At 37.2% G+C, this 14813-nt stretch overlaps 1 protein-coding gene across 1 annotated transcript in view; it reads right to left on the bottom strand.

Moving 5' to 3' along the window:
* The window catches only part of MYBPC3 (myosin binding protein C, cardiac), a 61485-nt gene that overhangs the window by 17319 nt on the left and 29353 nt on the right, over positions 1-14813 (bottom strand). Inside the window, exons 17-26 of the mRNA XM_018082988.2 lie at positions 14388-14553; positions 13346-13452; positions 12997-13026; positions 12696-12832; positions 11096-11173; positions 9692-9851; positions 7523-7627; positions 4206-4394; positions 2024-2158; positions 667-834 (exon numbers count right to left, since the gene is read on the bottom strand). Coding sequence (XP_017938477.1) covers positions 667-834; positions 2024-2158; positions 4206-4394; positions 7523-7627; positions 9692-9851; positions 11096-11173; positions 12696-12832; positions 12997-13026; positions 13346-13452; positions 14388-14553 — 1275 coding nt within the window. The remainder of the gene's footprint in view (positions 1-666; positions 835-2023; positions 2159-4205; positions 4395-7522; positions 7628-9691; positions 9852-11095; positions 11174-12695; positions 12833-12996; positions 13027-13345; positions 13453-14387; positions 14554-14813) is intronic.

Below are 14813 nucleotides of genomic sequence, written 5' to 3'. Positions count from 1 at the left end.
AGTCTCTGCTTTCCTCTACCTCACTGGAAAGCTTTCTACATTCTCCATGTGATACTTATTCGTTTCCCTGTCATTTACAGAAAGAATTTCTTGAGATAGAGCTGGAGTGTCTGTCTTCATGACCATTTGGTATTGAGATGCATTACAACTTCATTTCATTTACACTGGCTCATTTTACTGTTAGTGAAACTCTGACAGACACTTTGTGTGAGCCAAGCTTGAGGAATCCACTATTAGCAGCTCTTGATGTCTTTTGGACTCTAGTCAAATGAATTATAATCTACTGCTGTTGGGTGATACACAGGGTGTTAATTAATAATTTAGGACAATGAAGTAAATAGATTGCTTGCATTTTGCAAGTAATTATGCAGTAATATAGCAGCTTTTCAAGCAGAGAGCTAAATATTAAAAAGTATATTTCTTCAACCATGACAGTGCCATTGCAAGAGGCAAAATGTGAGTATTTTGAAAGTAAGAAGAAGGATTTTATTTTAAAAGCTGTTTTTAGAAAGATAAGACCTGTGCATTATAGTGATGTTCTCAGAGTCAGAAGATGTTTGGCACCCAGTCAAAGTGAAAGAACTGTTTGGGTGTTATTCTTAGATGAAGGCAGAATTTTAACCAGAGGAAATAAATGAATAAGATTTATTCAGTATAGATACTCACGCAGGATCTCTTGAACAGTAACGGGCTCTTTTATTATTGCTGCTCCACTCTCACCAGCCAAGTTTATGGCCTTTATACGGAAATAAAGTTTGTCCCCCGTGACCAGGTCTTTAATCAGCGCAGATGTGCGCTCAGTTAGGCCAGGAAGCGCGGGAATCCATTCTGTAGCTGCAAGTACAGTATTTGCATGTTGTAACAATACTGATGCCTTGTTTGCAATTGAAAATAAATTTGTGTTAGGGTAAAATGAATTTAAATTGCAACACCACACTTCAAAGGGAATAAAATAAGTTTGAAAAAGACTTCTGGATTGAGTAGATGTGTATACACATGGAGTTAAGGAATTTCTACATTTTGTTATTCAAAAGAGTTAAGGATGAGGGAATTATCTTTTGGTACTTCCTTTGGCATTCTGTTTTATGAGCTGTGGGACTTCTTGACATTTATTTTCATTACAAAGGAGGAGGGAGAATTTTGGAAGTAGTTTTAGTAAGAAAATGCAGCCTTAATTTAACTTTTTTTTGGAATAAATATATCTCCTGTGGCTGTCCAAATGGATTGATGAAAGCCACATATGCTGAAAACAATAATAGAACACATAACTGTTGGAATTTATTATTTACTTCTCAACTGACACTGTAGAACAGAATTCTTAGTGCTTCCTTAGTTGCTCTAATGCACAGAAATATGACTGAAAAATCATTCTTCTACGACAATGACATAGAGATTCTGGTAATTCCATAATGATATCTCATTAAAGACTATGAATTATTTCTGGATAATTTATACTCTGTAAACCCCCTAGCTTAGATTATATGGCAATGAAACCTGGTGTCAGGGAAAATTTCATTATTAAAGTGATTATAAATTTGTCGTTTGACTTTTATGACATAAATATGTTGTAGCGTCATGGTACATTGAGTATTGTACATATGGTGCTGTTACACTCTATTATCAGCACAAGTATTAAGTGAGGCAAGGTAACAGTTACTTTAAAGTTTGACTGATGTTATCACAGTCATGTTATTGTATTGGTTTTAAGGAATATGCAATTCCTCAATGATACAAAAGTGCAATAGTGACTATAGAACAACAAGATATTTTTGTTTTACTTATCTGTTTTAAAGTTTATGATGATTGTGAAGATGACATTATGGTTGATGTGATTTTCAAGGTTTTACAGTCACGCTGTAATAAGTATGGTGATGGTTGTCAAGGATGTTAGACGTAGATTTGAGTTCCAATTTAATCATACTGGATTAAATGGTTAGGTTACTGGTATATTGCAGTGAAATTATTGCAATTGCAGTATTTTTAAAATGTTCAGTTGCTGCTGCCATGTGCCTATCTTACTTACATCCATCTTTGCAGTATTCCACAATATAACCATCTAATCCTCCAGCTCCAATCCGCTCAGGAGGTCTCCACTTCAAGGCAACAGTGCTGTCAGAAACATCTTCCACTGTAAAGTGGGTTGGTTCACTTGGAGGAGCTGTAAGGAAATATGTAGAAGTAGATTCTGAGAAATAGCAATATAACTATGAGAATTGAAGGGCTATACATAGAGTGATTAACAGCTGATTTATATACCACTGTCTGTTTTAATAAAATAAATCTAGCTGAAGCTCAATTGTAAAGTGTAACGCCTAATACTTCATTTAATAGAAGCACAGCATGGGATTCCTATAATAGGAAGGGGAACAAGAGGTTAAGATAGTAGTTCCTATTCACAGATGCTCCCTTATGAGAAAAGCCACTGAAAAAAGACTTGTAGAAGGGAGTCAAATTGTCATCAGAAGTCTGCAGGAAAGTTTAGAAATAAAATTACATACAATTTGTATTCTGTACTTACACCCTGACTGTAACTGGACAAAATTCACATAGTCAGAGGGCCAAATTCATCAGTGCTAAATGTGACTTTACTCATTTTCCTTAACAGTGGAGAAAATGACAAAAAGTTACAATTACATGTTTACAGAAACACTAGTTCTGATTTGTGCATTTGTAGCAGATACACACTTGAGAAAAATATTTTGGGGCTGAAGAATTTTAATTTGATTTAGATACAGCTTTTTCATATCTCTTCAGAATGGGTGTATTGTGGTTCTTTATAAAGCCATAGTTCAGAAAGACCACTAGCTAAACTCGGTTGTCTTCAGCATTAGTAGACTATTGTCTACTAATTGAAAAAACAATCAAGGAAAGCCCTAACTTGAAAAGCCCTAACTTGAAAATCCAAAATACACACAATTGCTACTGTGAAATAATTGATTCCAAAAAGCAAACAGAAAGATAATTTTTTCAAAATAACATTTAGATTTCAGGACCATAAAACTTAAGAGCATAAGAGCAATCATGTTAAAGAAAGGTATATTTGGCATAAACTGAATTTCTTTTGAATATGTATAATAGATTTTACAAAGTAAGTTATATGAAGGTTTATAGATTGTGAAACTGATTGAAATTGATCTTAGTTCCCAAAGTTATCGTGCAAAAAAAAAAAAAAGAAAACCCACTAAAAAACCAATCTCCAAAAATGCCACCCAGTTTCATTTTTGTAACTGTGTCAAAAATTTTCATATTCACATGGTAGCAAGGACAGCACACAGGAGGCAAATGCAGTTGGGAGCATACACAACCACACAGTACACGATCAAAACCCCAAACCTCTTCTCTGAAGCAGTAAGTGTGAACTTTATCCTTAAGCAAGTAAAACTCTGCCTATCCCATGAAAACTTTGGACCTTGTTTTCCAGTAGCTCCACTTGATGGTTCTTGTGTGACCTCTTTTGTTGCAGCCCAGCCGTTGTGTGTCTGAAATCCAGAATTATGAGACCCTTCTTGCTGTTCAGCCTTTCCTTCTGACTCCTTCACTGCATCATCTGCTTTTACGTTATCTCCTTCAGCAGGCTGTTCCCCTTCACTGATATTTGTAGAATTAGCAACTCTAGTCATTTTAATTTCCTGCTATTTGTGTTTTTGTGGGTCTTCTCCCTAAAGGTCTTAGCAAGCGGGTTTCCTGAGGACTCCTTTAGTTTGCTCCTTGCTCAGAGACTGCAGGAGACACTGCACTGCTGTGTTGGGAAGAATTATTTATAGAAAATCATTCCTCAAATATTTTCTTAATCAGCTATCCTTTTAGCTGTGGAGAGGGCTGGGATTAAGGGAGTACGGGGTGGGATACTGTGATATTTGCACCCATAAGGGAACGAGAGAAGCTGAGAGGGACAGGGAAATTTCTGTCAATTAGTTCTCCTCCTTTCCAGATCCAACTTGACCGTCACACTTCTAATTATAACAACTAAAAATTCATCAGCAATTTCATGAAACTGGAACCTCTGTGCTCTTCAGTAAGAGGAATGAGAGACAGAGAAGAGGAAGATTACAAAGGAAAAGGTTGATTAAATATAGAATATAAGGGTGGTTGATAGCCTCTTTCCTAACACATTCTTTTTAGCTATAAGAGCAGTTGAAGAGAAAAGGTGAAAATTATCCTGTCTTGGTTTTGTCCTAGAAATAACCTGGAGTTGCAAAACTCACCAATTGGCATGAAGGGTTTTGAGGCAGGGCTTGGCCGGGACATGCCAATAGAATTCACAGCATAAATCCGCATCTCATAAACTACTCCTTCAATCATTCGCTTGGCTTCATAGGTTAGCTCTTTTAAAAGGTCAAAGTTCAGTCTCATCCATCGATAGCTCTTCTTCTTCTTTCTTTCTAAAATATAGCCTGGAAAGGATAGATGTTATTGTGTAAAAGAACTGCAAATTGTTATCTCACACAGGAAAAAAAAGAAAATCCTTATAAGAGAATGAGAAATTGCCTGGAAAATTTTAAGATGAAGTATAGAGTTAAAAGTTAATTTTTTTCCTTGTATTCTGCTGCAATTCACTAATCTTGACTAACAGCACAAATTCCAAACAAAAGATTAGTTAGAATAACAGTTTGACAATTCTTTTTTTTTTTTTTATGTTTTATCTAACAACTGATGCTAGATCTTTGTGTTCATTGCTAGATGGTGGAATTGCAGAGTGCAGAATGCTTCCCAGACTGTGCAGATCCCAGCTTCCTTCAGCCCTACAGTGGAGTGAGACGTGACCACTCACCATTTTTCTTGCTCTGATTTCCTTGGGAAGGAAAGTGAGCCTGTATAATAGCAGAGAAGCAAGAGAGATGGCTGCACTGCAGAACAAATCTGTAGGACAGCTTAGTCTGTATGCCCAGAATCCAGGTCTTAGTACATCTGACTCACACACTCAACATCCACAGCCTTTCCCACACTACCATGCTGTTTTTCAGAATGACTAAGGCCCGACTATGGGTTTAAAAGATAAACTTCTCATTTTCCAAAACTGACAATGGAATCTGTGATTCCTGATGCTTAATATGGAGGATGGTTGTATATCACGTTGGAAGATATTTTCCAGTTGACCTGCTACAAAGGACTGATCAACTGTTTCTTTCCATCTAGCTATATTAAATTTCTGCTGCTTCTCTGTGTTGCAGATAACGTGACTGGATGTGACCCATGTAGGCTTCTTTTAAACAAACTTTACTTTGAAAGCTCTTCATCTTTTAACTACAGAATGAATAATCAGGGCATACTCTGAATAGTCATTTACACATGCCATTCACACATGTTTATTGTATATGTCTGTTTCTACTCATAGACTGCAGAGATCTGTACAGATGTCCGTAATTGCAATCAGCTACCACAGTATAAGTCTAAAGCAAGGACTTATGAATTGAGCTGTGTAGGGGAGTGATTCAATCCATACTGCTCACCAGTGTCATGGCTATCAACCTTGCAAATGTCCTTTTGGTATACCTGAGAAGTATGATTCACACTTAGGGTGTCTGAAGGGAGGTGGCACGTATGCTGACATGCTGTAGGCACAGACACCATACATCAGCAGCCTTTTCTGTCTATGTTGAAGTACAAGAAGAGCATGGGAGTCTGCATAATGTTTTGGGAAATGAGTGGTGGAAGTACCTTTAAGGTGACAGGTTGTATTATCGCTTCTAATGCATAAAGTTACTCCTGGCATGCTTGTTTTCTGTAGCTTCTAAACAGAGTTAAAAGCTGTAAGCAAAGAACTTGTGGTTCCTTTGATATGTTCCTGTTTTTTTTGTCTCTTCACCAGGGTCTGTGAGACTGAGAGAAGTTTCATCAACTCAGTCTCTGTTTTTCTACCATTTTAGATAAAGTTTCCTGTCAGAATGGAGACATTTCTTCACTGTAGCATACCAGAACTGCAATTTAAAAAAAAAAGGCAGAAAGGAGGTAAAATGACAATACTGGTAGTATTGCTGACACTTGGTAAAGCAGATTATTTCCCCAAATGTACAGAATATGTGAGAGATAAAGATACTATTTTAGTAATATAAAAATCACACAAAACCCCACGAAAGGTGAAGATGGGGTGTGAATTTCTTTTTTATGTCTATTCTGCCTACAATGCCATCTGTATCAATATGAAGACAGATAAGAATGCATATGCCTTTTTTCCCCTTGCCTTTTTAACTTGCTTTTAAAGTTATGTTTGAATGGACAGTGCTGCATCTTGGGTTTTCCTCTCCCCCCCACTGCAGGGGTTTTATTGTAGCTTTATTAGTAGTGCAGTCCTGTACTGACTGAAGAGACTCCCTCAGGTAGTGCAAAGGGTCATTAGTGGAACAATAACAAAATCGTTCCTTTGACAGTGAAAATGAAACAAAGAACTTTCTAAAATATGTGCTCTGAAAACTCTACAAAACAAAATCATGGGCTTTGCATAGTCAGTGAGGTGGAGTTGGCTGTGATAATGGGACAGCTATTGGTATGTATCTTTGCACACAATAGTTTAAATTGCTAACTTCTTGCTTGCTTCTGCTCAGAACAGATGAAACCACAATGGACTGGACTGGCCCAGCAGTACCTTGTTTATTCCTGCACAGATAAATTCAGTTGAATTAAATGAGACTGATCTTGTGGAAATTAATGAAGTACAAACATCCAAAAGCAAATACAAACTCCTCTCTTCCAGATAATATGCAGGAGACTAAAAGAATTTTAGAGCATTTCTAGCCCTGACATCTCCATGGAAGTCCATAGAGCTTTCAGTGTATTTTTTTTAAAGAAACTCAGACATCTTTATTAAACAAATTGCTAGATATGGACTACACAGGAATTTTTTTCCCTAAAATTGTTCAAGACCCTACATTATTTTATTTTTCTTCTGAAGATCACAGAGAGTTTTATCTAAAACTCTCCATGCTCTGAGCAGAACTTAAAATAGTGTCAGTAATATTCTTTATTGTGCCTGCTCATTTCCTGCATCGCATGATAACTTTGCACTCTAGTTTTTAGTACAGATTTTAAGGTCCTTAAAATGATCAAAAAGTGTTTAATGATGCATTATTTTGTATGAAATAGAATTATGAAGTAGTTTTCCACTAAAAAACATGTATTGCATGCTTTGAGATTGCAGATGTCTGGAGCTGATGACTGAGGTGGCCAGAGATCTGTTTGATATTTGATAGGTAAAAACAAAGGCCTGTATACTGGCGTAAGATTTCTGTCTTGAATGAGAATGTTTAGCTTTAACTATTTTTGATATCACCTTCTTTTTCTGTGGTAACTTACTCGCTGAAATACTTCTCTGATTCAAACAGCACAGGTAGGGGGCACTGTCTCCTCAAAATTGAAGAGCCAGAACCTAGACTGGTTTGAAGGTTAGACACATCAGAGTAGTTAGTGTCTGAGGGTCAGCCTTCCTAGAGTGAGTAAACATAGAGAATCCTTCTGTGCCACTTTAAAGGAACAGCAAAAAGTATAGGCAAAGCTGCAGGGGACTTTATATTTTAGGACTTCTTACCAAGTACTGGTTGCCCGCCATCATACTTAGGGGGTTGCCACTGCACAGTACAGTAATCTTCTCCAATGTTGCTGATTGTGGGAGCTTCTGGAGGGTCAGGAACATCTGAAGAAAGTATGAGAATGAACGAGAGTTGTTATTGTTTCAATTTCTTTATACAAGTAAATGAAATATTTTTCTTTAACACTTATTTTTTCCTGTATAGCATTGATCCAGTCACTAGTGGTGTCCCCCAGGAGTCAGAGTTGGGCCCAGTCCTGTTTAATATCCTTAATGATGATCTGAATGAGGGGATTGAATCTATCATTAGCAAATTTGCGGACGACACCAAGTTGGGAGGGGTGTCGATCTGCTGGAGGGTAGGAAGGTCCTGCAGAGAGGCCAGTACAGGCTGGACTGATGGGTTGAGACCGACAGCAGTATGAGGTTCAACAAGACCAAGTGCCGGCTCCTACATTTTGGCCACCAGAACCCCATGTGGCATTACAGGCTCAGGGGAATAGTGTTTGGAAAGTGGACAAGTGTAAAAGGACCTGTAGCTGCTGACTGACAGCAGCTGAACTTGAGCTAGTGGTGTGCCCAGGTAGCCAAGAAGGCCAATGGCATCCTGGCCTGTATCAGGAATAGTGTGGCCAAGAGGACCAGGGAAGTGATTCTTCCCCTGTACTCAGCACTGGTGAGGCTGCACCTTGAATCTTCTGTCCAGTTCTGGGCCCCTCAACTCAGGAAGGATATTGAATATTGAGGTGCTGGAGTGGGTCCAGAGAAGGGGAACGAAGCTGGTGAAGGGTCTGGAACCCAAGTCCTATGAGGAGCAGCTGAGGGATCTGGGGGTGTTCAGCCTGGAGAGAAGAGGCTCAAGGGAGACCTCATCACTCTCTACAGCTGCCTGAAAGGAGGTTGTAGCCAGATGGGGATCAGTCTCTTCTCCTAGGCAACCAGTGACAGGACAACAGGACATAGTCTAAGGCTGCTCCAAGGGAGGTTTAGGGTCGACAATCAGAAGAAATTCTTCACAGAAAGGGTGATTAGATTTTGGGATGGGCTGACCAGGGAGGTGACGGAGTTACCATTCCTAGAGGTATTTAAGGAAAGACTGGATGTGGCACGTAGTGCCATGATCTAGTTGACAAGGTGGTGTTGGGTCATAGGTTGGACTTGATGATCACAGGTTGAACTCGAGGTCTTTTCCAACCTAATTGATTCCATGATTCTGCGATACAGCATTGTCAGATAGCAACAGTAGGTACAACTGAGAATGTATCAACTTAGTCTAAAGCGAATCCTGCTCTTTCGTGCTTCCTTTAAATACCAGTGATTATTCAGCTCCCTTTTTCTTCCCAGAAATAATAAACTTTTTGCAGAAATATAAGATAATGAGGTAATTCTGCTCCGTAAGATGAGCCTTGCTCCACGGTTTCTTATTTTCTCTAGAATAAATGTTATAAAATACAATGACTGTATGTCTCACATATTTTGTCACTTTGGAGATATTCATAGTAAATATCCTGACTTAGTATTAACAAAATAAGGAAGGAGACTTAGTATTCACCAAGCAATTCTAAATTTTAATACTGTAGGTGCAAGTAATTTTCTTTTATCATTTCTAATGTGCTTATAACCTAGCCTTTTGTTATGTGTGCCAGGGTATCAGCGAATTAAATATTATGAAAAATTTTTAGAAATAACTGACTCAAAATCATATTCCTCCCAGCTCTTCTGTGACTTATTGAAGTGTCTGTCAATCTGTTTATCTTCCATCAGGTACATAATGTTTCTTTATTCCATTAACCGTTTACTGCTTATAGAATGAAGTAATCTTTACTTAAAAACATAAACCACAACAAAATGACTAGAAGTTTTTCTTATCTCAGACAAGCATGAAGCATGTACTTTAGAACAGAATGTCATCCATAAAATGATAAGATCACCTGAAACAGGAAATACATGGATTACTATTGGGAGTTGCTCTCTTAACTTTTCACACAGAAGGCAACTACCTCTGAAAAAATACTTCTGCCAGATTTATGATTGATAATGTTCCTCTCTTTATGATCTTTTTCAGTTTTTCTAAACCTAAGGTCAGAACTTGTCTCAGTTTTAGAGAAGGATGAGTTTCAATGAATTGAAGATGCTTTCATGCTCTGTTTGCTTCTTTCCTTCACTTACCAATAACTTTGACTGTGATATCAGCCTTATCTTCTCCCACTGGATTCTTAAGGATAACTCTGTATACTCCCTCATCTTCCTTTTCTGCTCCTTCAATGATGAAGACACAATGGTCTTCATGTATCTCCACACGAACTCTGCCTTCAGATTCAAACAGAAGCTGTGGGCAGTGAAAGTAAGAGATAAAATAATTTTAAGTTTTTTCTGGGACAACCTGATGACTCTGTATGTAAGCTTGTGAAAATCTACAAATCACTGAATATTATAAAAATTATCGACAAGCTATAATGCTTTTCAAGTTCTATTTGCATGTAGAAGAGAGAAATATAGACTGGTTGGCTCACATAAATAACATAAATAAAATTGGTTCTGAAAGACTGTGGGTTGTTAAGATTCCCACAAACCCAGTTATGTTTCAAAGAACTTATTAAGTACTTCCACAAATTCCTACTGGGGATAGTTGCTAGCATCACTAGAAACTAGAGTTTCATAGATAACAATTGGGCACCATGTAAATTAAAGAAAGTTTTTGAAAAAAATTCAAATAGTTGAGCAAACATTTCTGATCAACAGTATCTATATTTGACACCAGATAATATTGATTTGACCAATTTCTCTCTAAAAAAATTGTCATGTTTCTTGTAACCGTTAATGGCATCAGTGTGATTTCTGCTACTCAATAATGGCATATGGGGAAACTTTCTACTCCTTGCTAAAGTCTAAACATAATGATCACAACTTTGTTGTAGATATGTAACACACTCCTTTCTTCTTAATGTGCCTGTGTATTTTTAGTCTTATAACAGGAACCATTAGAAAGAATATGTGTCCAAATATTGACTAGTTCAGCAGAATCCTAACCCTGAGAATGGTTTATTGCTGTATAATAAATGTAAAATATTTTTGACTCCATCAAAAGAGAAGTTACTTAGCACAACAATGAAAGCTGTTGAAAAGTGAGTCCTCTATCACTGCATTATAGTCCACTCTCTTGATATTGTCATCTTTCCATGTGTCCTGTAAGCTTTTGTCCTAGTTATTTTTCTTCTAGCTATTATTGAAGCTTACAGATTAGTGGGAAGAAAAAAAGATAAACACTCACAAATAAATTTAAAATAGTTTTCAAATTACTGCTTTGATTCCTTGTAATGCAGCCATCATGTGATGATGATTAGAAAGATTTCCTTAGTCAGCACCTTACTCTAAAATTACTCACCAAATCTCATGTGTCCAGTCAAGTCTTTAGCAGTTACCATTGTGAGGCAGGATGTTGGGTCTGATGTGCTATTTGATTCACCAGTTTTATTATCTACTGACCTTAATTTTGTTTCCTTTTGAATATGGCTTTTTATCTGGAAAACACTAAACACGTTTGTGCATCTGCATAAATAATAAGGAACTTACCTTATTATCAGTATTTAAATCACTGCCGTTTTCCGAGGGAGTCATGGAATCATCATTGATTCGAACTAGGTCAGTTTTCTAGATAAACAAAGAAACCACAGAAAGTCAGCTAAGTCTGAGCAGAATGGTAAAGCTGTTTCTGCAGACAGAGAAGAGTCCATAGGTTTGTTAGGGGGATTGAATCTGGAGGTGTGAGAAAAACGAAGAGAAAAGTGAGGCAGCAAGCAGACCTGGGTAGGAAGTCTACCAATACAAAAGTAAAAAGCAGAAACAGAGAAAGTTGTATCAGAATGCAGTGAATTAAGGAAAGTGTAAGTCATCAAATATAAATCTACAGCTTTACAAAGAAAGATGCATGACATTCCTTCAGTAGAGTTGTAAATGTGTGTGCATCTGTGTCCTCTGGTACTCATTACTCGTCTTGGGTAACTACACAAATAAAGGGTTACTCCTCTCTGTAAAACTGGTATAGTAATTTGATGTAAATGTTTTAACACTCATAAGTACAGTCAGCTCTGTAACACACATCAAACCACATCTTCTGAAGCTGTGCTACTGTTTGTTTAGAATTTCATTAATAAGTATATGCTACACATCCTTCAATCAAGACTGACTGCTTTTACTCCTATGTTGAGACCTCACACTTTAGAAATTATGCTGGATAGGGGTTGTCTGATACCCAATCATCATTTTATTACAGAAACTTCTATATCGAAGAGTCAGTTCCTTGGCTTTTTTTGTTTGTTTCCATACTAATTCTGCATTGCAGAAAAAAAGTCCTAAATGTTATTAAATATGCTAACCTGAACAAAGAATGTGGTACAATCATGAAGAAATAAGATTGGGAGAATTAACATAATTGGCAATATTATTTTCTCTATATGTATGCCTATGGAAGTATAATGATGCTATAGAATATTATATAAAGTATTTCTGGTTTGTACTAGTTATAGCTCAAGAGCCCACAGATGGTGAGGAGCAGGGGTATTCTGAGATAGGCAGAAAGGATGCTCACTCAATGTTTTGAGTCTAGCTTCTAAATTCTTTCTCTAATGTTTTGTACTTTCTTTGATAAGGTAAATAACAAGTGTCCTCTCTTTTCATTATACCAAATTCAGTTTTATGCTAGTAGTCTGCTAAGATGACATTCTCTTCACAGACTGTAGGATTCTTGAGAAAGATTAAAAAAAGAAGCTGCCACCTCCAGAACATATCTATTCTATCAGGTGAAGGTGATGGGGGTGACTCATCATTTATTTATTTTTCTTTGAAGTAAGAAGAGAATAAATGTATGTGGTATCCTACTGTCTGCATGGTACATATGTCTAGTCATATATAATCAGACCCCTTTTTTGGACTGAAAAAACAAGGAACAGTTCAGAAAAAGAACAGTTCAGGATGAATCACAAAACCAGCTAAATCTCAAAAAGCTGCAGTGCAGATATTTAATTTTTTTCTTGAGGTTTAAAAAAATAAAATTGGAAGGAAGATGAAAAGACTTGTAAATAAGAATTGTAAATCAAAGTAAGATTTGAGAAAGAAAAATGAATTTCCTGTTGTGATTTCCTTGCCTCAGACATTGTGTGCAGTTACACCTTACCTTGTTTACTTTCTGCCAGATGACAGTGGGTGTTGGATCTCCTGATACGGGAACATCCAACCTCAGTTTGTTCCCAGCCACTACGACAATAGTGTCAGGGGATTGGCCCAGACAGTCAAGGTGGATTTTGGGGGGTTCTGTAGCAAAGGCAGAGAAAATAAGTTTTAAATACAGTTTGAGTATTCCATATGAAATATTACACCCCAGAATATTAATATATTAAATTAATAATAAAAATACTGCTTATTTTTGCTATTGAAGACATTCTTACTTGCATATAATTAATGGCTGCTGTTCTTACCTTCTCTTGGTACAAAATCTATCTTGACCTCTGGGGGAAAGAAAAAGAGGGGAGGAGTGAGGAGAAATAGATCAGAAAACAGAATTTACACAGCATTTGCACCCAGAAAGTAATTTTAAAACTGATTAAAACCTCATAAGGCATATTCATCAGCAGATTTGTGTAATAAACTGGAAAACAGGCTCTGTAAAACAATGTGATAATGATAACACAAAATAACAAGGAAAAGCAATGTGCCTATATTGAGGTATCAGGAAAGAGATTTGCATACTCTTTCCTGGTATAAAAATAATTGATGTCCTCATTTTATCCCTCCAGAATTCCCATTACATGTTGTAAGATAACTTACCCAAAAACTGAAGCTTGGCAGAAAGGTTGTAAGCAAATCCTTGAGGAATAAAGGAATAATCAGCTTCGTCCTCTGGTGTTACATCCTCAATAGTTAGTTTATGGATTCTGGAAACATGAGCAAATGTATTCCATTCCCTTACCTTACCTCTCCAGGAGAAACAGGACTATGTCAAGAGACAAGGTGGAAGCTATAGGATTTTCACAGACATTATTATTTCTTCTTCCTTTGCCCTGACATCAAGTCAACAACCACTAGGGTTGTAGACTGACTGCTCTGCTTTCAGTATTAAAGCAAATCCGTATCAGCATGTTGTATATAAATGGCTTTTTCTTGCCAAGGTAGATGCATAGATGAGTCTGAAGAGAGGAAGCAGTTTCCCTGCTTTAGTCCAGTCCTTTACTATTACAAGGGCAGTTGTAGCACTGCTGACTGGTTTCATTTGATCAGATCATGACAACAATAAACTCTGAATAAACAAACTAAAAAGTGGTGCTCCACCCCTGTATTATTTTAATTTCAAAATAGAATACAGAAAGGAGTACCAAGGAAGATTTCACCTAGCATTTAATGCTTGTGTATCTTCTGAATCTTCTTGGTCTCCATTTCCAGTAGTAGTTAGACTGGTAGGAAACTTGAGCACAGAATTGCACAACTGTATATGCTAATATAAACACTAGTTTTTCTGTAGGGCTTACCCACATGCACTATCTTAATCTGCCTGCTAAACACTACTGCTAGTTTTAAAATTATTAACCATGTGTTTTCTGGATTGTTCGAATACCAAAAAATCATGAAAACCTAATGCAAACTAAGATTTACTTCCGCTGATATGCCACTGACGCCATACATGTAAAACACACCAACTCAGAAAGGCTACAGCACACATGCCAAAGCAAGTCTGTCACTAAATGTTGGTTGCATATGAAACTTTTTTCCTTTTATCTGAAGCCAGGACAAAGTCTCATTTTATATTCCTATCCCCCGAGATAATAGCAATGCAATACCTAAGCCTGTACCTGATTTCTGAAACGAGACTAACCTGCCAATATGGGAGATCTTTATCCTTTCATCTGGGACCACCTCCTTTCCATTTTTCAACCAGATTCCTTTCACGTTTTCATCAGAAACTTCACACTTGAAGACTGCCTGGTCACGTGCCTTCACTGTCAGGTCCGCAATGCTCTGATAAACTTCCAGCTTTTTCTCTGATATTGTGAGAATAATCGATACACGCATAAAAAGTCAGAATAGCAAAAAAGTAGATAGTGTGGATTTACTGAGCAGAAAAGGCAAGGGCTGAGCAAGCTGTTTGTGGAAGGGGGAAATATGAAGGGAAATACACAGCATGCAAGGCTTTAACAGGACACATAGCTTAGCACCTTTTATTATCAGAGTATCTGTTACATCCGGCACAGAAGTCTGAGTTCTCCTTGAGGCCTTTATGCCTCAAACCCTATGCCCCTTA

Source organism: Manacus vitellinus, unplaced genomic scaffold (assembly GCF_001715985.3).
Source record: "Manacus vitellinus isolate BGI_N305 unplaced genomic scaffold, ASM171598v3 scaffold_6_pilon, whole genome shotgun sequence".
Taxonomy (NCBI): Eukaryota; Metazoa; Chordata; class Aves; order Passeriformes; family Pipridae; genus Manacus; species Manacus vitellinus.
The sequence above is the reverse complement of the archived record's forward strand: the minus strand, read 5'-3'. Positions and strand labels throughout refer to the sequence as shown.